The 22,140-nt window shown below is 42.0% G+C and overlaps 1 protein-coding gene across 1 annotated transcript; it reads right to left on the reverse strand.

The window, feature by feature from the left end:
• Window positions 1–5,314: 5,314 nt before the first annotated feature.
• On the reverse strand, window positions 5,315–7,717 carry LOC147903534 (protein neprosin-like). The gene is made up of 7 exons (XM_087371909.1): window positions 7,493–7,717; window positions 7,262–7,348; window positions 6,945–7,163; window positions 6,570–6,734; window positions 6,426–6,479; window positions 5,841–5,987; window positions 5,315–5,689 (listed from the first exon to the last, which is right to left on the reverse strand). Exons 1-7 carry the CDS (start codon window positions 7,715–7,717, stop codon window positions 5,315–5,317), a joined length of 1,272 nt encoding a protein of 423 aa, XP_087228035.1.
• Between the last annotated feature and the right edge of the window lie 14,423 nt (window positions 7,718–22,140).

A 22,140-nucleotide genomic window follows, 5' to 3' on the forward strand; every position in this document is an offset into this window, starting at 1 on the left:
ACGAGGGAGGCCTGCTCACATCATGCACCTCGATACCTCTCCAAAGTATCTCTAGCTCATCAATCAAAGGCTCCAAATAAACATCAGGGTTTTTGACTTTATGTTTTCCTGGAACTAGAAGGGACAACATGACATGTCCTTTCTTAATAGCCATAGAGGGTGGAAGATTGTAATTCACCAATACCATTGGCCATACATTGTAAGACGTGCTTTTGAGACCAAATGGGTTCACACCGTCCATACCCAATCCAAGTCTTAAGCTCCTAGGTTCTTCCTTGAAGCTTGGCCAAGTGTCTTTAATATGCTTCCACGCAGGAGAGTCCACGGGAGTCCTCCACTTGCCATCGGTTGATCAATGGGAGGAATGCCATGACATGAGCTCTGCAATAGATTTGCACTTGAACATATGTTGGATGCGAGGGATTATGGGAAAATGTCGCAATACCTTACGAGGCACATCCAAGGTTTTGAGATCTGCTCTATATCTTGCCTCTCCACAAGTAGGACACTCTCTTGCATCCTTATGTAGTCCACGAAACAAAATGCAATCGTTGACACATGCATGGATGCACTTGTAATATACCCGCGACTTTTAAACCTGCTTTTCGGTGCGCCGCTCGCTTTGCTTTTCTTTTAACTACTTAAACTTCACGAGCGGCTTTCTTCCTTCATTATTAGCAGTTCTATAGATTCGAAGCTTAAGAGAGAGCCTCCCATACACACACAGTTCCAAGCTTTCACTCAAGACAAAGGGACCGTACCTACACAGCTTGCTTCCAAGCCTAAAGAAGAGGAGGAGTACGAACAAGGAGAAGAGGAGGAGAAGAAACAAGTTTGGAAAAGAAAGATCCTTCCATACCTTTTTCCAAGTAAGTCCTTTTGAAGTTGTTCTTGCTTGCTCTTTCCAGTTTTGTACTTTTTCGCATCCACGAAACGCAGCATCTAGGTATGAGCGACACGTTCTTTTGTCGGGCGAAACGTCCTTTTCCACTTTTGAGTATTCTCGACTGTCGGAGCGCGTGTATACAGGCGTCTGAGGGCGCGTCTAAATGCGCATCTACAGGCGCGTCTATTTGCGCGTCTTGCTTGCTACAGACACGCACAGACGCGGATATAGACGCTGAAACATATGATCTGTTAAACGGAAGTTTAAACGAATTGTTAGACGTGCTTTTAGATGCGTTTTTAGACGGATGTTTGGACGGGCTGTTAAACGCGCTTTTTAACGCACTGTTAGACGGATGTTTTGACGGTCTATTAGACGCGGTGATAGACGCGCTTTTACTTGAACTGGTAAACGCTCTGTTAGACGCGTTTATAGACGCGAAGATTAGACGGGTCTATAGACGCGCTCTGACAGAGCCTCTTTTTTTTTTTCCCCCTTTCTTCTCAGCTCCCAAAGTAATAGATTTGTTTATTTTTTTCCAGTTTAACATGTGGGGAGGAAATGCTTCTAGCTCACCTGATCCACGTGAATCGATATGGAAGGATTTATATAATATTTTAGGGCACCCTCCTAGTCCTGCGGAGTTATACGGGTACATGATGGGTACCCTTAACACTCCCCAGGAGTCGGCAGTACAGACTCCGAGCCACCCCACACCGCCTGAGATCACCCCAGCGGAGTCCGCACAGCCGTCTTATGCCCTGTCTTATGCCCCTTCCCCCGTACCGTCTTATGCCCCTTCCCCCATGCCGTCTTATGTCCCTTCTGCCATCCGGTCTTATGCCCCTTCCCCCATGCCTTCAGGAGGTCCTTCTGCCTCAGCGAGCCGTCGACGTACTCCCCAGCCGTCGAGACTCGGTTCTCCAGCTACGAGTGGTCAGCGTAGTCCTGCGCAGTCCCCAGCTATGAGTGGCCAGTGTACGAGCTCGACACGACAGGGTGGCAGGCATAGTAGCAGGGAGAGCGGTGGCGGATGCATGGCACAATGCTTTGGGCCATGTGGCGGTGAGGCCGAGGATGATGATTCCGATGATTTAGACGTGCCTCTGGGTGATGGTACGATTTATTATGACATCACCCAGACAGGAGGCATCTTGATGGATGCGCGGGGAAAGGATGTAATGGCATTCATGCGCTCTGTAATTGCTAACAATTACAGAGATTGCTTTATACACTATAAAGACCACCCAAAGAGGTTGGCTGATGAGACCCTCGCTACTGTTCGCTCTAGGTATCCTAATCCCCCCAATCGCCAGTTCACAGATAAATGGGCCAAGTAATAGATTGTTATGATACTTAGCAATAAAAGATCTTCCCTTAAGAGGCAGGCACTAGCGGAGCTTGCCAGACTTGAGGCAGGTCAACCTCCAAGGGGCCCGCCCCACACCGCTCAGAAGCGTGAGTGGAAGAAGGCAATGAAGTCAGCGAGGGAGGAGCCCAGTCTGCAGCACGTGGAGGCACGGAGGATCCAGATGGAGGAGTATGGGAGCGCGCATTTTGGAGCAGGGGGTGTTGAATCATGGGAGGCCCAATTTGTAAGTATCGATCTCAAATTATATTGCTTATGTAGTTTATTAGGAGGTTGGTTGTTTCTTTGTACTAATCCCTCCACAAAGTGTATCGCGGTCATGCAGCTTGAGATCGTGGGCAGATACCCTACTCCAGTGGAGACAGCCTACCACCGCCACCATCGCAGAGGAGATACATGGAGGCACTTCTATGATGACGGGTTGATTACTGAGGAGCAGTATACCCGAGCGACTGGACATGCCCCTCAGGTATTTGAAAGTAATTAAATAATGCCAAAATTATAAGTAAAGATTTGATTTTTCATACATTGATATATGTTGTCCCTTGTTTACAGGGCGCCCCTGCACAAGACGACGAGGAAGACGAGGAAGGAGGTGCAGAAGGGAGCGCATCAGGGAGCGTGGAAGGCAGCGAGGATTAGTCGTAGAAGTAGTGCTACTATTCTTTTTTGTACTTAAAGCCATTGGCTTGGCTTCGTGCCTCTTGTATATAGACTCCTCTTATTTTTTGTACTTGAAGCCACATGACATGGCTTAGCTTCCTTATTTTTTGTACTTGGAGCCACATGACGTGGCTTAGCTTCGTGCTATATGTATATACAAGCACTTTTTGAGCTTTCAATTTTATTGCGTTTTGGAGTTGTAATATTTTATTTGGAATTGTAATTAAAATGAGGTTGCCTGTAAGAATTGAATTACAGAATGTGGATATGGGATTCTTGTAACTATATAGCATCCACAACATACAAAGTATTCTGTAAAATTTAAAAAAAAAAAAAAGGGCGCGTCTATCAGCGCGTTTACAAACGTGTTTATATTCGCGTCTGTCTGTTCGATATGCGTCTATACGTGCGTCTATAAAAGCGTTTATTTGCGCATCTATTTATGTGTGTATGAGTGCGTCTATACGCGCATAAGTCTGATATATAGACACGCTAATAGACGCGGGTCTCCTGACGCGCAAATAGACGCACAAATAGACGCGCCCGTAAGTTTTTTATTTAGTTCATGAAACGCGTCTGTGCGCGCGTCTATGGGTGCTTTGTCTTGTTGTGTAGGAAGGACACACTAATACTACCGCAACAATGTGAACAGGTACTGTGCACACACATAAAAATACTCGCTTTTAAATATTTGATGCAAGAAAAGTAACATGATTGTGTTTGTGTTTGAATTAGGTTGTCTATCAACCACTCAGGGGGGTCACTATGTATAAACCTTCTATATCACGTGCGTTCAAGGCCTATATTTAAAATCCCTTATCTGTAAATTTTTTCATTAATAAAATGTAACCCTTTTCTATACAAATCTGTAAATTTTTTCCAAAACTATTTTAAATAGTCCCTTATGTATATTTATTTCTGTAAAATTTAGAAATAAAAAATATCCTTCTGTTGAACTCACGTGATAGGGTTACATATGATGAGTGACCCCCCCGAGATCAACCAATGGTGGATAATAATAGGTGGTGGCATGTCATACCTATTATGCCACGTTCCAAAGTGATGTATAGTACATTTACTAATATGGAGCGTATGGAGGATGATCATGGCCATGGACGTGATGATGACCGTGATACAAGAGAGGAGGATGATCATGAGATAGGAGATATAGATATTGAGGCTGGCATTACCCGTGAGGACGAGCCTACCATTGGAGATCTTGATTTCGATGAGCACATGAGTGGCACAAGTAGTAGTGGGTTGAATGTATTTGTAGATCTAAACACTTGTTTGGATTTTGAAGTAGATAGTTTGGCAAGGGTTGATCTCATTGAGGATGAGATTGAACCGTAGCCCCACAATTGATATTGGCAAAACTATTTTACATATTGTCTCATTCTCCTCATTTCCCTTAATTCTTGTATATGTGGGCTTGCAAAAAATTATGTGCTTTGGTAATAATGGGCAATGTTTGGAAAGCAATGATGTACACCAAAATCTCACTTTCTGTATTCTCTGGAGCGCGTCTAACAACGTGTCTAAATGCGCGTCTGATTCTCAATGTAAACGTGCAAATAAACGTGCAAATACACGTGCAAATAGCCACGCTAATAAACGGGATGTTAGTCGGGCCCGTATTTTCTCAGGTCTAATGCGCAAATAAACGCGGTGATTGACGCGCAAATAGATGAGCATTTAGCCGCGCTAATAGACGCGCCCGTAATTTCTCTACTAGAGCAACGCCTATAGACGCGCCCGCTATTTTGCGCGTCTACCAAGCGCGTCTTTAGTTGCTTTGTGTTGTGTTTCAAGCAAGCTCCATTGAAAAAAAATAGCAAGCTTTTTTCCTTCCAAACCAATTTGGAGAGTTCCAATTTCATGGGATTTTCCCACTTTTCCTAATACGATCTTTAATTGCATCTTTCCTATGTGGGGGTATGTCATGTAGAGATTAGCTTAGCTATTATGTGCCTATTATAGTGGAGGCCCTTCACAGACGCATGTTTTTGCTCTAAGGACGAGTAGAATGATAGAGAAGTAATCCACATCTGTGGGGTGGGCCTTAAGTGAAGTAATATGTTTTTGCAAAACCATAAAGAAAAGTGAAGTAAAGTATTTTGCAATGCGTGCACTTAGTGTCTTCAAAGAGATTTTTTCTCAAAAGTTCAAAAATTGTGAAGTCATGTCACTATTATCGGTGGATTTTTACATAATAAATATTTTTCCATATTAATTATTGGTGGATTTTTATATAAACTTGTAAGTGTTCTGACAAAATATTAGTGTTCTAACCTCCACTTTTTTTTGTCATGTACATTTTACAATTCAAGTGACACTAAACTTTGTGAGCATTGTCACTTATTTATCTCGATTCTCGTTCACGTTTCCCAGCCATTTCAATGGCACTTGGAATTTCGACCTGGGCCACCAAACAAGATATATGTGCCTGCTACGCTGTCCCTACCATCTTGAATATCGTAGCACGTGGGATTCTCCGCAATTATTTGTAAATTGGGTATGCACTGAAGGGTGTTCCTTGTATCCACCCACTCCAGGTTTCTTATGTACGCTGCTTTTGTAAAACCAAATTCTGCAAATTTTCCACTACCCATTTGGGTGGCTGTGTGTTGGCCGTTGGACTGCCGATTCACAATCTCTCCTCCCCACTCCAACAATTTTGCAGAATTAGCTAGATGTGTGAAGAGGGATTGAGGCCAATAGCCTACCCATTCTCCGTTGAATTGTAGCCACCAGCTCCTTGTTCCTGAGTCCTGTTGAACACATTGATCGAATAGACATGTGTGAAGTATTGATCTCTGGTTTTGTTCATTGCTTACATACAAACCTATGAGCACATCTCCAGACAACATCATATCTGAGATATAATACAATATCGTTCACACTCTCATTTTAAAATCTCACTTTGAATACAAGGAGTGCAAACTCAGCTTGCTGACCACCAATGGTGGATACTGGAGAAAGTGTCCCTCCTACAAGTACATTGTTGCTTGTTTGTACGAACCCAGAACATTTCAAGTTGTAACATCCTGTGTTTGCGTAAGAATCAGCCTGCAAATTGGTTAAACGTGGGGTTACCTGCTGTGTGCAATCGACGAAATTTAAAATCAAGTGAACGTACTAAATTAAATTACAGGTAATCAGCATGAATCCAAACTTAAACTTCAAAAGAGGTCTTGCAGTTTGTGTTATCGTGTTTTGTTCTTTACGAGTTCCAAGTGTCGTTATGTTGTCCGTGCTGTGCCTATCAGTCTTTTCGTGCCACTACAGAGCACGGTGTATGGATATAAAGGAGCCAAGAACGCTCACGTATTTGTCATTGTAAATCTCACGTATTTGTCATTGTAAATGTAGATGCAACACACAATATCCATTATTTTAGAACCTAAGGTCAAATTGCTTTATAAGTGTATTTGAGAAATTTCAACTTAGGAGCACGTGCTCGATAAAACGAGTCGAGTGGTGTTAGCAAGGTAAGCAGCTACTTACTGTCCAGTACACAAAAAGGCGAGGATTGTTGTCTCCATATAGTCCTGGGTAGACCTGTAGCATGTAGATGTGCATTACTATGAGCACGACGCGCACCTGTTGAACTAGTAAGAAAACAGTACAAGCATGAAATTTACTACGTACTTGCCAGCCTGCCTCTATAGTGTTCAATTCACTACCAGACCCTGCTACCACCCACCATTGGGCAAGGCTAAATTCATCAGAGCGCTCCACATTGGGATCCCATAAGCTGAAGATTGCGTCTGTGCCATAATATGCTTGTTCGCCGTAGGCAGCCCCGAAAGAATGCTACATACAAGGTAAACCTCCACAAAAACTCAGTATATTATGAATCGAGACCCATGTTGAATCTCACATGAATGGCGGAATTTCGGTTTTTGAGCTCGTCCAAAAAGGTTCGAGGTAATAGAATCTCTAGTTGTGCAAGTCCGACCACAGATCAAGAATGTTCATAAAAACTTGGCAGTTTCTGTGCAAGTACCCAGTAGCTACACTCACCTGGTGATCAACTCCTTGAAAAACCTGAGGAGCTCCGTAGAACTTGCGGCCGTAAAGGCCTGGTGAAGAACCCGCTCGTAAAATATCATCAATCGTAGTGCGCTGAACAGGAATTGTGCCCTTAGGGCACTTTCCACCTTTGTGCCATAATTGATAAGCTTGGCGTGACAGGTTCCCAGTATGAGACTCCGATCGATGCGGGGCGGTGGAAGGGGCTTCCTGCCAAGGAAGCAGCACGTAGGACAGCATATAAGCGTAACATTTGGGGAACAGATAAGTCCACCGCTGGAAATATGGCGCTAACTTGTTTTTCCTACCTGAAGCTTGTGGTCTTTTAGTAAAGGATGGTCGAAGGCCAGCTGCCTGGAACGCGGCATGCAGTCTATTGTATCGCCATCGGAACTCTGCATGGGAGGCCGCTTCTGGTAAGTACTGCTCGATCATGGACTACAACACGACATTCTAACCTTGCATTACGTGCGGTGATTTCAAGTATCCATAACCCCAGCTTTTAGAGTTATACGTATACACACGAGGATCGTAATTACCCGGATGCTCTTCACTGCAGGCTTATTCAACTTTCGAAGATGATCTTCGATGCTGGACATGTTGACTGCCTCGACGTTACTGCGACTGCGAGGCGAGGCTAAGTCTGTGCTATTGGACACGGACGATGCAAAAAGAGGAGGGAGCCTTAGTGCAGAAATGCAGTAAAGTGCACATAGAAGAATGCCAATTAATGGAACAAACAGATGGCAGCGAAACTGTTCCATGATTGATGGGTCTTGAGCTACACAACGTGCTTTCGTGACCAAAGGAAATTCAACACAACGATCGAAGCTGCATGAGGTCACTTACAAAATCATGTGATCGAGTGAAATAGGCCGCACCGAGTCCTCATATATAGCAGGGGTGATGGTGCAACTGGTTTGAATCTGCGTGGATGGGCGCTGTCACCTGTGCTTTGAGGAGGGCGCACACAAGCCATCGTGCAAGGTTCATCATGATCGAAAGCGCATGAATTGCCCTCCATTTCAATGCCGGTCAAGAAGTTATACGACAATTGAAAAAGAAACGACTTGGAAAAAGACAAGCGTGAGGAACTTGTCATCAAGTAAAGATCTTAAGGAGCTGTATGAAGAATCGTTCTAAATTCACCTTCTAAAATGTAGGATGTTTGGAGATTCAACTGTTATATGTCCCCTAGAGAAGTTTAAAACAAAATTCCTATTAATTAGTTGTAGAGAAAAGAAGAGGGGTGAAAACGAACCGGGCCACCTCATGATCAAACTAAGGGATAAAGGGGGGAGGGGAGGAACTTCAATTAAAGGATTATGCAGGCTAGGGGAAAGTCCCCTATAGTTATTGGAGTGTTAAATGTTCTATTTAATTTAATTGGTTGCTTGACTTTAAGATATCCAAGCTCATTTTCTATAATCATTACACATAGGACTTGCTAAACAAGTATCACTTATTTATGAGTCATGATTAATGCCATGAATCCAATAATGGTCATCACAATAATACTAGATAAGCTTCCAAATTCGAATTCCAAGAAAACAAAAAAACTCAAAACTAAAAATGGAGTAGTGTCTCAATCCAATGGCCATCTCACTAATGTTATTATCGCCCTCTTCAAATTCAACTCCATCCACACCTCTTCTCCACAAAATGCAAAGCAATCATGAACAATAGAAAGGAGCAGGTCGAAAGAAAGAGGCTCGTGATTTTAAAAAAAAAAACAAATGATGGAGATGCGTTGGAAATGCGAATGATACTACAAAAGAAGATGCCAATTGGTTTGAAATAAGGTGTAGAGGAGGAGGCTCATGAATTCAAAAAAGGAAAAATAAGATGTGTCTAGTCTGCTTCAAAAAAGTTGGACAAATGAGTCCCTCCATGTGTGGTTGATCATCAATATAGTGTGTCATCATTTTGAAAAGTAGGACGTTGAACACAATGGTCATGCTTTTGATAATTTGAACTTAGGTCCATTTGTACTTCATGAATATGAGTAGCATGACCTGTCTACGATGGGTTAGAAACCCAATCCGCTGGGTCTCAAGGTGAAATCTCCCACTCCCCCCTGTGTGTGTGTGTGTGTGCGCGCACACTACGTGTGCGCATGTGTGTGTGTGTGTGTGTTACATAGATTGGTAGCCATCCATTCTAAAAGGAGCATGGATTGATGTGGTGGAAGACAAGTTGATTAAGGACATGGTCAATGGAAGCAAAGTTTGACCATTCAGTGGAACCTGACCTAACCCAAGCACTGACTACGTGCTCCCTAACAAATAAAAATGTTTGGCGGGATATAGTTTTTAGGATTTGAACCCACATGCCTATAGAATGACCAATAACTTTCTCCCCTAACCAAGAGGACCATGGGAAAAGGTTGACAACAATTAATGCCCATGTTAATGCCGCCAAGAGTGAAAATCACCTACTACATGCAGCCCCACTAGGTTGGTATCACATTTTGTTGGTTGGGGTTCCAACCTACTCAACGGATTGCTATCCATGTATATTTGTAACTTATTGTCTTGAGAGTGTTTGTGTGCAGAACCATGTAGTGAGATGGTTGCCCAACTTCTTACAAAGGGTAATCCTCAAACCCAAAAGGACGTGACTTCCGACCCTATCTCTCATTTGTTGCTGACATGGAGCACTCCACCCTCATTTAGCGCTACAACACCTCCAAGGCAGATGCAAGTGACTTGTTTGGACTCAAAGCCTTGTCCATGCATTTGAATTTTAATAGAATAGTTCTCTCTCTCTCTCTCTCTCTCTCTCTCTCTCTTTATTTGCTATGTCTATCTTTGAAATAGCGTGTGTGTGTGCGTGCGCACACCCACACCCACACACACACTACACACACACACACACACACACACACTATCCTCTTCTTCCTTTTTGTACTGATCCCTTCCTTTTTTTACTACCTTTCCCCCTCTCTTCCTCTCTCCAGATTTTTCCCCTCACTCTCTCTATTTTTTTTTTCCATCCTCGCTTTCTCCTAATTTCTCATAAAAAACTTATCGGTTCACCCCACTCTAGCATTTTTAAAATTTCATTATTTTCTCTAATTCTCCCTTACTTTGTACTAGTTCTTCTTTATTAGTTTCCTAATTCCGCTAGTTATTTCCTAATTCTACCTATTATTTCCATATTTGCTAAATCTTTCTTTCTAAATTTCTAATTCTCCTTATTTGTATATTGTTTTTTAAAATTTACCCTTTATTCATAATTTCTTACCTTTTTTACTATTGTATCTACTTAGCTCTCTTAATGTTCCCTAGTCCTTTATAATTCTAAATTTTATGTCACTTTCCTTTATGTAATAGTTCCCTTTCTTCCCTTCTTTAATTTAGTAATTCTTTCCTTCCTATCCTTAACCCCCCTCACTTTCTTTTGTAATAATATCTTCCCTAGTCCCCCCTTTGTTTCACTATTTTAAAATCATCAATTTTTAGGCCCCCTTATCCCCCCCTTCTTTCCTTTTAAAGTTTAAATGTATTCCCACTGTATATTTTTCCCCAAATTTTTGTTTATCCTTCTTCTATTTTTCATTTTTTATTTTTTATTTCCTATTCTATCGTCAATCTTTTTTTTTAATGTAAATTTTTATCTCTTCTTAAACTATTTTATTTTCCAAATTTTTCCTATATGAACCCGGAATCTCTTACTAACCTACCAGGCTAGTTACTACTATCCCACCCCTTGTACATGTCATACTATTCTGGTCCCCGGACTCATCACACACCTTCACCATTATGACAGCCGCCTTTGCAAACTATCTCAGACTTCGGTCCCTTCCCCTTGGTGCCGCTTCTGCTTCACAGCTCCAGCACTACTTGGAGGTTCGAGCCTTTCTTCCTTTTCAAGCAACGTAGCTCTTTGTGTTTGTTTCTTGGGAGAACTAACCTTCGCAGTGAGCCTTGGTCTAGCAAGAAGGGCTCACATGGCAGCACCTTCGACCCCCACTGTGGTTAAGATTATGCTCTCTCCAGAAGACAAGCAGAAGGTCAAGTGTGAAGTAGAGGCTTTGCAGGACAGGGTCCTGGTGGGTCGCGTTGTTGGGCTGGTTAAGGAAACAGGTCATGGATTGGCTTTAGGAGACCTTAGCCCTAGGGGTCACCACATCCAGGAGGTCATGATCTATGGGAGAAGAGTCTTCCTCATGCAGCTAAACTCCCTCGACACCACGGCCTCCCTTGTCAAGCAGAGCCCTATCCTACTTGGCCCTCATGTCATCTACCTCCTTCCTTGGTATCGTGGCTTCACACTTGAGGACATGGATTCGAGTCATCATGTGCGACGATCCCCAGTGACGCTCCTCTTTCCGGGCTTCCGAAGGAGTACAAATCTATTCATTTTTCCATAGGGAATTGTTTTGCACAGTTCCAACATCTCCGCCACAGATAGCGGCTTCAGTAGTGGCAGATGACAAGGATTTCATATTCACGTAATCACATAAATTTTCTTGTGATTACGTGTCGTGATGACATATTTCACGCATTCGCGATTACAAGCATGGGCTTATGCTATCAGGTGGCCTTGACTTGGAAATTGGATACATACCGGCAGTATCTAGGTACCGGCGGTAGTGCTAATAGTACCGCCGATAAACTGACACATTATTACCAGCAGTAATAGTGACCATATTGCTTGTACTTTTATTACCATCGGTAGCTCAAGTATAACCACCAGTAGTAGTATTACAACTGATGATATTAATGTTTTTATCACCGGTAGTACTACTCCTACCGGCGGTTATACTAAAACTACCGGCAGTAGTACTACCGCCCGAAAATATATGCCAACCGCTGGTGTCATTGTCCACTAACAATGGATTGAGAAGAGGTAAAAAACCTCCTCTCTCCATCTCTTGGCCGAGGGGCCTGGTCTAGGAAGTGGTTCCTGATCCCGCATGCTGAATAGGACATGGGGCTAGTTGGGACCACGACTTGTAACTAGGTTTCCTTGGCCCTCCACTTAAAGGGGGAGGAGGGGGGCTTTATCATATTTTTTACAAAATTATCTTGCATTTGTTGCATGCATGCATTGAAATCAAAATTTTAAAGAAATTATCTTGCATTTCTTGAATTTCTTGCATGCATTAAAATCAATTTTTAAACAAAAGTATATTGCCTTTCATGCATGCATGCATTGAAAGAATCAATTCTTGCATGTGTGCATTTCATGTAATTAAAAATTTTGCATTGAAATCATTTGCATTTGCATTTCATGCATGCATGCATAGGGTGGGAGTTATTGTCAGATGTCTGCCTGCTCACTATTGTGTGGCAACTGCAACTGTTTGCTAGTGTCATGCGAGAAAGCTTTTCGCACATACACATCAAGATCTAATTGCAAGCATGGCCTCAACTGCTGGCACTAAGCCAAAAGTAGGGTAAGAGCTAAGTAAGGGCGAGCACAAGAGAGTGATGAGAAGCATTTGGGATGCCTTTTTTATTAGGGTTGCAACATGGAGGAGAGTGAGATGGAATTAGATGTATCTAGTTTAGAGCGAGTTAGCACTACGAAGAAGAGGATTCTTGGTGATGCTAGGACCACTTTTGCAGTCTGAAGGTCAGGATGACCTTGCGAGCCGGGTGTAATGGGAGACATATGCCATGCTTTGGGTTGATAGATTTATTGGGAATGCAGAGAACCTCTTCAACAAAGCATGCAATGTAGACCCTACTCTTGCACAAGAGTTTGATGTCTTCAAATTAACACAACGGACGAGTGTATGGGCCAAGCACAAGAGTAAGGTCATTGCGTCAGATCGCCATGTCATAGTGGCTAAGAGTTGGGAAAAGAAGGTTGCAGCAGCTTATGGGTGAGCTACGTCCTTGGCTGGAGGTGAAGAGCAGCCAGCCTCTACACCCTCTCAAGCATTGAGAGGTGATGAGGTTCAAAGGGCATAACACCTAGCTAGTAACATAGACAAAGTGTCAATCTTGGCCTATGTCACAGAGAGGGAGATCCAAGTTGGCGAGAAAATCGGCTCAGGATCCTGTGGCACTATTTTTAAAGTGCGGTTGGTAGGAGCTACAGGGTTGCCATATCACGTGGAATATGTCGGAAAGAAGTACAAGGGCAATATTGGGACACATACATGAGAAGCAAGGAGAGATCAAATCATGCATATTTTGAGCATATTTTACACCCATTCCTTGTACATATGATCACAGCAACCCGATACATATGATCACAGCAACCCGAGTAGATCCACTGTGGACCATCACACCATACTTTAATGGCGGTAGCTTGTTGCAGATTCTGCCAATGGACTAGGGCAAGTTCACACGCTACTTCCACCGTGTTCTAAGAGGAGGAGCGGATCTGATGGCCATAGCAAGCGGGGAAGTCCCAGCTACATTGGAGAAGGAAGATATTGCTCGGATTAATTTCTTTTGTGAGAATATCCTCCATAGCATCCATGCACTTGTGGATGGTTTGGGAAGGCTACATGCAGGAAGGTGGATGCACACAGACTTGCACCTAGGCAACTTCTTATTGGATTTTGTTGGAAAGTCTAGATGCCGAGTAGGCATCATAGATTGGGAGATGGCTCTTGGAGAGTCGAAAGGCATTCAAGCATTTGAAGAAGAAGTCTTTGGAGACAGATGCCGACTTTATTGAGAGAGTTCACAGGAAGAGGAAGAGCACAAGCAGAAAAAGTGTCTTGCACCCAAGCTAGAAGAAGTAGCCTTGAGAGGCGGATATACAAGCCATGTAGATACCTATGCATTGGGATGGATCATTGTTGAGATGATTCAATTTTTTGAAGATGCCTAGGGTTATATTGAGAATGATTGAAAAATGCTTCCCTCTCATGTTGTTAATGCCATTAAACATCATGTGCATGAACAAATGATGCATCGCATTGCAATTAGAGAAAGCCACCTGCAGAGACCAGTGACATCTTAAAGAGAGTGGAATGTGAGGTCCGAGAATTGGCTATGAGGCCTATGGAAGAGATGTCTCTTGCCCTTAGGCTTGCAACATAAGCCACATTTTTTTCCTTGTAATGTTTTTGGGATACCATGTGGCTGTCAAACTTATCATAATAAACTTCTTGTTCAAAAATAAAATTATTGGCCTTGAAAGCATTTATAATTCAAAAAAGATGTCATTTATGTTGTGTCCAGGGAATTGGAGGGTGTTCGTGGCCCACTGGAGCAACAAGTGGTGCAGCTTCGCGAAGAGAACGTGGCCCGGTTTTAGCAGGTCCAATGCCTAGAGACTGAAAGACCGCGAGCCGAGCTAGAGTTGGAGAACGAGATTATTACTCTCTACGTGACCAATTGAAGAGCTTGGAGGACCTCAACACGCAGTTGCGGCAAGAGGCCCACGAAGCACATGCAACACTAATTGGAGATGCAAGAGTGGAGGTGCGGCTAGCTATTTGTGGCCATTCATCCTCACAACCATATGACATGGAACCCCTTCCCTCCGATACCCCAGACAATTTCTTGTGCCCAATATGCCAATGCTTTTTTGATACTTTGCCTTGCGACCATAAATTTCATCTTTATTATCTACTAGATTACTTGCCAACTAGATCAATTTCTCCACTTTTTAAAGCCCAACTATCAATGGCATTGTACATGGTGTTGGGCTAATTAGGACAGTTGTATCCAGGACCAGGACATTGAATGACGTTCATGACCATGTATACAATCTCTTTATGATGGAAATATATACCTTTGCTTTAAGTTCATTGAAGTTCTATGATGGTGTACTATATGATCTAGTGGGATTCATATGTTCCTAATTATTTTGCACTATGTAATCAAAAAATCCCATCACATGCAATCCTAAAGTCATCAATTGAAATAGTGTCAATATATTATTTCATAATAAATAATTTAAGGAAGGCTATGGTTAATTGAAAACAAATAATTTAATTGCATCAAGGAAGGCTATGGTTATGTCATAATAAATAATTTAAGGAAGGCTGTGATTGCATCAATTGGAATTTGGAATGTAAAACACTATGCAATCTTATATAAAGTGAACTTTAAACTTTAATCATTATAAACTATATAAAGTAAACTTTAATAGCATTTCCTATTTGCCATTGAAATATAATTATATGCACTTTCATCAGAAGTGCTCTCTCTCTCTCACACACACAATTAAAACTTATCTCTAAAGTCATTAAACTTTAGACAAGAAATTAAACTTTGCATATGCTTCTTCCGCACATCCTCGCATAGGATTCTATTGCATATGATACTAAGTAAAATGCCAATTGTCATGCTCTTGATCAATTGAACTTAGTCAAGAGCACAACAATTGGCATAACCACCCAGAAGCCTATGCGATGGCGACACAGAAGAATCAAAGCCCAAACCCTAAACACAAGCATGCACAACAAGACAGTTCTTATCCAACCCTAAACTGCAACCTACAATCAAAAAACAAGAACACATTCAAAATACAATGAAACATTCAAAACCCTATTGCCATCATTGCCACAATTCACAAGTCACTATCCTCATCATGTTCATCATAAATGTCCTCATCTTCAGACCCATGTGGAAGGTGAATATTATTTCCTTCATCCTCTTCTTGCAGGGGTTCTAGAATCTGCAATGACGGGAGTCCTTCAGGTTTTATAGCATCTAGCGGGGTATCGTAGGTCCATTTTGAAACTTCCTCCTCATATCCCACATCTCCTAATGTTTATAGGATTTTATGATTGGCATAGATGTACACTAACTTCTCAACCTGATCCTCTAGAAGTCTATTTCATAAAGTATTGTGATTGTACTTGTAATGACTCCAGTTTCTTTTTGAGCCCGATTTTAAGCATGTCTGAGAAAGAACCCTCATTGCAATCGGGCGTAGAAGCTCACATGTGCCACTATTCATCACCCACCATTTCCAAGCAGATGTAGTTTTTGCCAATGCTTGAAGATCGCTTGATGCAAACAACCCCTCTTTGCATCGATACTTGGCTAACTTGTTACAACACTTTGCAAACTCATGGTTGTGGGGATAATATTGTCACACCACGTTATGAAAGTCATGCATAACAATTGGGAGCTTCATATTCCACCACTTGGGGTCTAAAAGGTACCCAACACTATGCAATGGATTATGAGCTTGCTCCCATCATGGCCTAAACAATTGCCACAATTCCTTACGTTTTGTAGCATTAAATGGTCTTATCTTATTCTCTTCGCCCAGGCGAGCAAGCGGATTCCTTGCTATAAGAGCTTGATCAATACTCCAAAAGTGCATCCATGCTTTTTCGATTGTTGGGGACTTTGAATCCAATGCCCTAAGCACATATAAAACAAGTTTCATAGCATTGGCGGCATCCTTAAACCATTTCCATAATGCAGGGGATACCAATGTTTCTTTCAAGTCATGCATTTAAACCATCGGTCAACTCTAACATCCATCATTCAAATGCATCACAATGAAACTCCTATTTTTCACCAGAGATTGCCAAGTGTAGAAGTACATGGCAAATCTCGTGGTTGCTAGCAATTGCAACATGGTAGAACCATCACGAGACATAAAGATTGCTTCGAGATGTTGCTTCAATCGTACTAACTTGACAATGTCTCAAGCCTCACAAACAATCTCTTTGAACCATGGCACTTGTTTATACCAATCTTTCAATGCAAGATTTAAAGTATGTGTATAACACGTAGATGCATACAAATTGGTATACTCCCTTTGCAATATTATTCCCACCTTTATACAACTCTTGGCATTATCCATGACAACCTGAACAATTTGTTCAAGGCCTAACTCTCTTATAACCTTGGATAACACACCAGCCATATATGGCCCCGACTTCTTTACATGTGAGGCATCAATCTATGTGTGGAAGGCCTCCCCACGTGGCGATATAACCATCACATTCAATAAAGCATGGCGTTTTATGATTGTCCACCAATTTAAGACAATTCTGCATCTGGTGTTATGCAGTTGCTAAAAAATGGTATGATTTATGTGCTCTTTCTCTTCTGCATATGCCTTATCTAACAATGACATACGCAATGTGTGGTAAGAAGGAGGCTTGAAGCCCAGCCCATAATTAGCAATGCAATTCCATGCAGCTCTCATATCATCGTTATCGACCATACTCAGTGCATATCCTGATCGCAAGATTGATCTACCAAGTACATACTATGCATTCTCCAAGTCTTGAATTCAGATGCTCTCAACTATCGTGGGTTGCCTCAAGTTAGGAGTAGCAGTTGCAGATCTGGCTTCATGAGCCATAGGTGGTGATCTATCATGCATGCTAGTGTCCACACAAGGAGTTCTGGCATGGGAGCCTGCAACACTAGTACTTCCACTTATACCTTGAATTTTCCAAATTGATCTTCTCTGTATTTTTCCAGAAGCTTGCATCTTCTCTGTCAAGGTGCAAGTTGCTGGAGCAGCTCCTAGGGCCACACAACGCTGAATGCTCTTTGTTGAGTCATCAAGAAAGTGGCCCTTGTGAGTGCTCCCCCAGATTTTTGTACTCCACAATACTTGCATTTCCACTCAACGTAGTCATAAAGATTAATAACAAAGTCCCACTTTGGACCATGTGACTTATGTTTTTCCCCCTGTGCACGTGGAACAACTCTCTGAGAGGATTGTGACACTCGCATAAATCCTCTCCCCATATCTTGGTTAACAACCTCAAAGGGTGGATCAAGCATTGGGGTAGTGCCCATTTTGGAATTGAGATCCCCTTCTACAACTCCTTCAACCCCAGGAAGATTTTTAGGCATATGAATACTGGCACGGGCATGAATCAATGCATCCATAGTTAGCCTAATCACAACTCGTCTTGAAGATTGTGAATGAGCATGTCTGATTTCAAGCATTTTCGATTGTGCATTCGTAGTCACAACACGTGCCCTATTTCTGCTTAAGTAATTGCCATCTCATCTCCCCCTTCTCTCCATACCTAAGACCCTTAGCTTAAGAGTCAAGACTGCTCACTAACAATCGCATTCATTGGCACTCATGATCGTGGTTTGCAAGTTCCCCAAAATGCAAGGAGTTGAAGTATATGTTGGAGTAGCATGGAGAAAAGATGAAGAAGACAAGATGATGAAAAGAGAGAGAGTTTATTCATGAGAGACAAGCCCAATATATAGGCTCTAGTCACGTCCAGTAGTGACATCATATGTGAGCTCATTAGAGCATCTAGATCCATAAATCTCTCAATCAGCTCCATGATTCTCTCAATCACACACCCCACACCTAGATTCACTCAATCACACCTACTGACACCTATCCAAGCACACCATGTGTTCACACACTTACAATCTTAGACCTTAGGACTCTAGATCCCATTAAATCAATTTGTCCTTCATTCCCCCCCACAAATTGATGACCTCAACCCTAGCAGTAGTCCATGGGAAACTTCATGGCTGGCCCACCTCTAGTCGCAACACACAGATCCACAACCTGGTACTCAGTCTAGTTGCATAACCCTTATTGACCACACACACAAAAACATTCTAAGTGGAAGATGTGGGGAAATACCCCCCTTTGATGGCATATCTTGTCCTTTTCCTTCTTCTCTTCTAAGCTACCATAGTGTGAGGTTCATTGTCGTTGGAGAGGTTCTTGGTGTAGATAATCTTGTAGCTCCTTTTCTCTTTGTCCTTCTTTACACTCTTTAATGTATCTATTCTGCAATACAAGATCCTTGTAGTCCTTCACCTTCTTTGAGTGTCCAAGCTTTAAGACCATTTTGTGAATTATATGGACTGAAGAGGGTCTTACCACTTGTCATGCAAGGGCAGTGTCTACTCTTGTACAAGAAGTGGTCATGATTGTATGGCAAAGTATATTCAATCAAATACAAGTTCATCTCATACATCATGAAAGATGTTGAAACTATATAACTATGGCATCCTCAATCAAGTAAGCAACATAATAGTTGTAGTTGAAGCCTTTGTTCCAAGCATATCCTTTTGAAGCTATCATTAATGCAATGATAAGCAAATGAAGTATCAAACCATCTAACCATTTTATCTCCATAATCTCTTAGGTGGAATCCTCCTCACCTTGAACTTTTCAATACTGACAGTCAAAGTTTAGTTTGGCTGAGTTTCAGTCAACACATAGTCAAACTTTGACTATCACTTCTAAATGATAGCCAAGAGTATGAGAGCAAAGTTGCAACTCAGCTTTCACCATACATATAGCAGCAAAACAACTTCTAAAAGCATAATTTGGAAACCTCAATCAAGGACTATCAACACCAAGAAGCAAAGGCACAGTCCTTACACACGTCGCCCAGCATTGGAGGTAGAAACTCGATTGGTTTTTCACTCACTACAGCTCAAAATCACAACCACTGGCCACCAAACTTCATGGAGAGCTTAGCAATAAGTCACCCAGCTCCTTGTGAAAGCATTTCGCAAATGGTTGAGGTAGAGAGTAGAAAAGATGCAAATTCTCCTTCAGCTTATAGGAGCAGCCATGGTGAAATGGCAGCCTCTTCTCTTGATCCCACCGGTCAGATGAGTTGCCCCTACCTGAAGATCATGGAGCTGAAGAGGTTTTTCAAAACGTTAAGTGGATTGGGAGATCAAGTACTTGTAGGAAGAATGAAAGATGGGAGATGGCAACTTCTGCAGAGACAATGCCGGGCTGTAGAGCAGCGCATTTTAAAGATCCACCATTGAGAAGCGACGCCCTGGAGTAAGGAAGCTCCTGCTAGGAGGATAGTAGCAATGGTGAAGCAGATCTCATGGATGAAGCCCTTCAAGGTAAGCCAAGAAGAGGAGAAGAAGATGAAGGAGAAGATGAAGAAGATCAAGGAGATGATGACACATGGCACATGTGGGTAGAAGCTCAAGGAGGATCATTCAAGCTCTGATACCACATGTTGGAGTAGCATGGAGAAAAGATGAAGAAGACAAGATGATGAAAAGAGAGAGATTTTATTCATGAGAGACAGGCCCAATATATAGGCTCCAGTTACATCTAGTAGTGACATCATATGTGAGCTCAGTAGAGCATCTATATCCACAAATCTCTCAATCACACACCACACACCTAGATTCACTCAATAATACCTACTGACACCTATCCAGGCACACCATGTGTTCACACACTCATAACCTTAGACCTTAGGACTCTAGATCCCATTACATTAATTTGTCCCTCAGTATAGACCACCCTCAAGAACACACAACAAACACTCGCATCCACTAGCCCTCATGTTTGTGGTCTACAATTTCATCAAGACACAAGGAATCCACTACTATACACGAGCCCTATTCCGATGCTTAAGCATTGACGTTTAGCACGCGTGGGGCACTAATCGTCGGTAATCAAAGCAGGATTAGCTAAGTGGTAGGCTAAACATCGGTAATCAAAGCGGGATTAGTTAAGTGTCGCCATATAGCGACTTTAGACAAGTGTCACTATATAGCGACCTTTAAAGAGAGTCGCTATATAACGACACTTACTAGACTTGTGAATGGTTGTTATATAGCAACACTGAGACAGTTTCCTATAGCGACGTTTTATAGAGAGTATTTTTTCCCATACCAACCTTTAAAGATAGTTTTTCCCAATGATAATTTTTTTCCCTTTTGATACATGTTTGATCCTTTGAGAGAATAAAAGTACAAGAGCATGTACATCAAGTTTGAAGCTCATATTTTCATGTCCAAGTTTGAGAGAAAACAAATCAATGAAGAGCATTTACATCAACAGCTTCATCCTAAGCCAAGTCTATCTCTAACTCTATACCGAGTTGATCTCCTATATCATCGTCGTACTCTAGCATCGTACGTTCACGTAAGACTTGATCATCTTCTTCAATAAAGTGTGGTGATTCTTGATGATCGTCATCTTTTCCTCAATATCGTGATCTCCATCTTCCTCCCATACAATGTTATTATGCGCATCTTCCTCTTGGCTCATATTGTGATCTTCATCTTCTTTGCTAGATCCATCTAGATCAATTGGATCTGGCATTGGTAGTGGCATCTCTGCATCAACATCTCTATCTTCAAAAATTTGATTACTTCGTAGTGCAACTTGGATCACGTACCACCATCCCCGAACTGGCCTCAAATCAAAAAAATAATGTCACACCGTGAGATTTCTAGAAGGGATGGAAAAAGACATAGTTGTTGGCAGCACCGTGGTGGATATGTATGCCAAATGTGTCTTGCTTGCAAAACCATCGAAAGAATTTGACAAGAACATAGTTCGAAATGAAGTCTTGTGGACTGCATGGCAGGATATGCTGACCATCGGCTTGCTAATGAAGCATTGAATGTCTTGACTAGAAGAAACTTGCGTATTTATCTTCATCTAGTAGCTACATATTTGTGGCCCTTCTGAAGGTTTGTGCTAGGCTGAAAGAAGCAAAAAGAGGTCACAAATACATGTTGAAATTGCCAGACAATTATCTGAAGACATACTTTTCTTGGTAGCACCTTGGTTGACATGCATGAAAAATGTGGCTTGCTTGGAAATGCACTAGAAGTTTCTCACAAGCTTCAAGTTCAAGATATAGACTCCTACACCATACTAGTTGGAGGGTATGCTGCTCATAGGCTTGGTAAGGAAGCACTAAACTATTTCAAATGGATGCAAGTGGGGGGCATACCTATGACTACTGTCACATACGTTTCCATCTTGAAAGCTTGTGGTAGCATTCAATCCATAGTTAAAGTCCAAGAAATACACCTTGAGAATGATAGACTAAAATTGGAAAGAAGTTGTTTTGTAGGCAGCACCTTGGCTGGTGTGTATGCCAAATTTGGATTCCTTGTGCAATCAAGCACTGTATTTGGCGGCCTTATGCTCATGATGTAGTCTCATGGATTGCAATAATTGGAGGATATGTTGAACATGGGCTTTGTGAGGAAATACTAAATTGCTTTACAAAGATGCAACTAGATTTATGGCTTGAAGGCTTGTGGCAGCATCAAACTGATAGATAAGAGCCAAACATACATGTTGAGATTGCAAGATGGTGGATAGCAGTAGTAGCAGGCCTTTGCATCTAGACTGGTACGCTAAAGTTCTCTAGTTTTGGATGGCCTGCTGCCCTATAAATAGCCCCCATTGGGAGATGTATATACATACAATGAGGAGGTGCCTATGGTATGGATGGCTGTATGGAAATAGAGCATCAGATACTAGGAGTGTACTTCACCATGCTGTTCGGAAAACAATACTTGAA

Source organism: Dipteris shenzhenensis, chromosome 3 (assembly GCF_047967505.1).
Source record: "Dipteris shenzhenensis isolate YYH24624 ecotype China chromosome 3, Dip_SZ_1.0, whole genome shotgun sequence".
NCBI lineage: Eukaryota > Viridiplantae > Streptophyta > Polypodiopsida > Gleicheniales > Dipteridaceae > Dipteris > Dipteris shenzhenensis.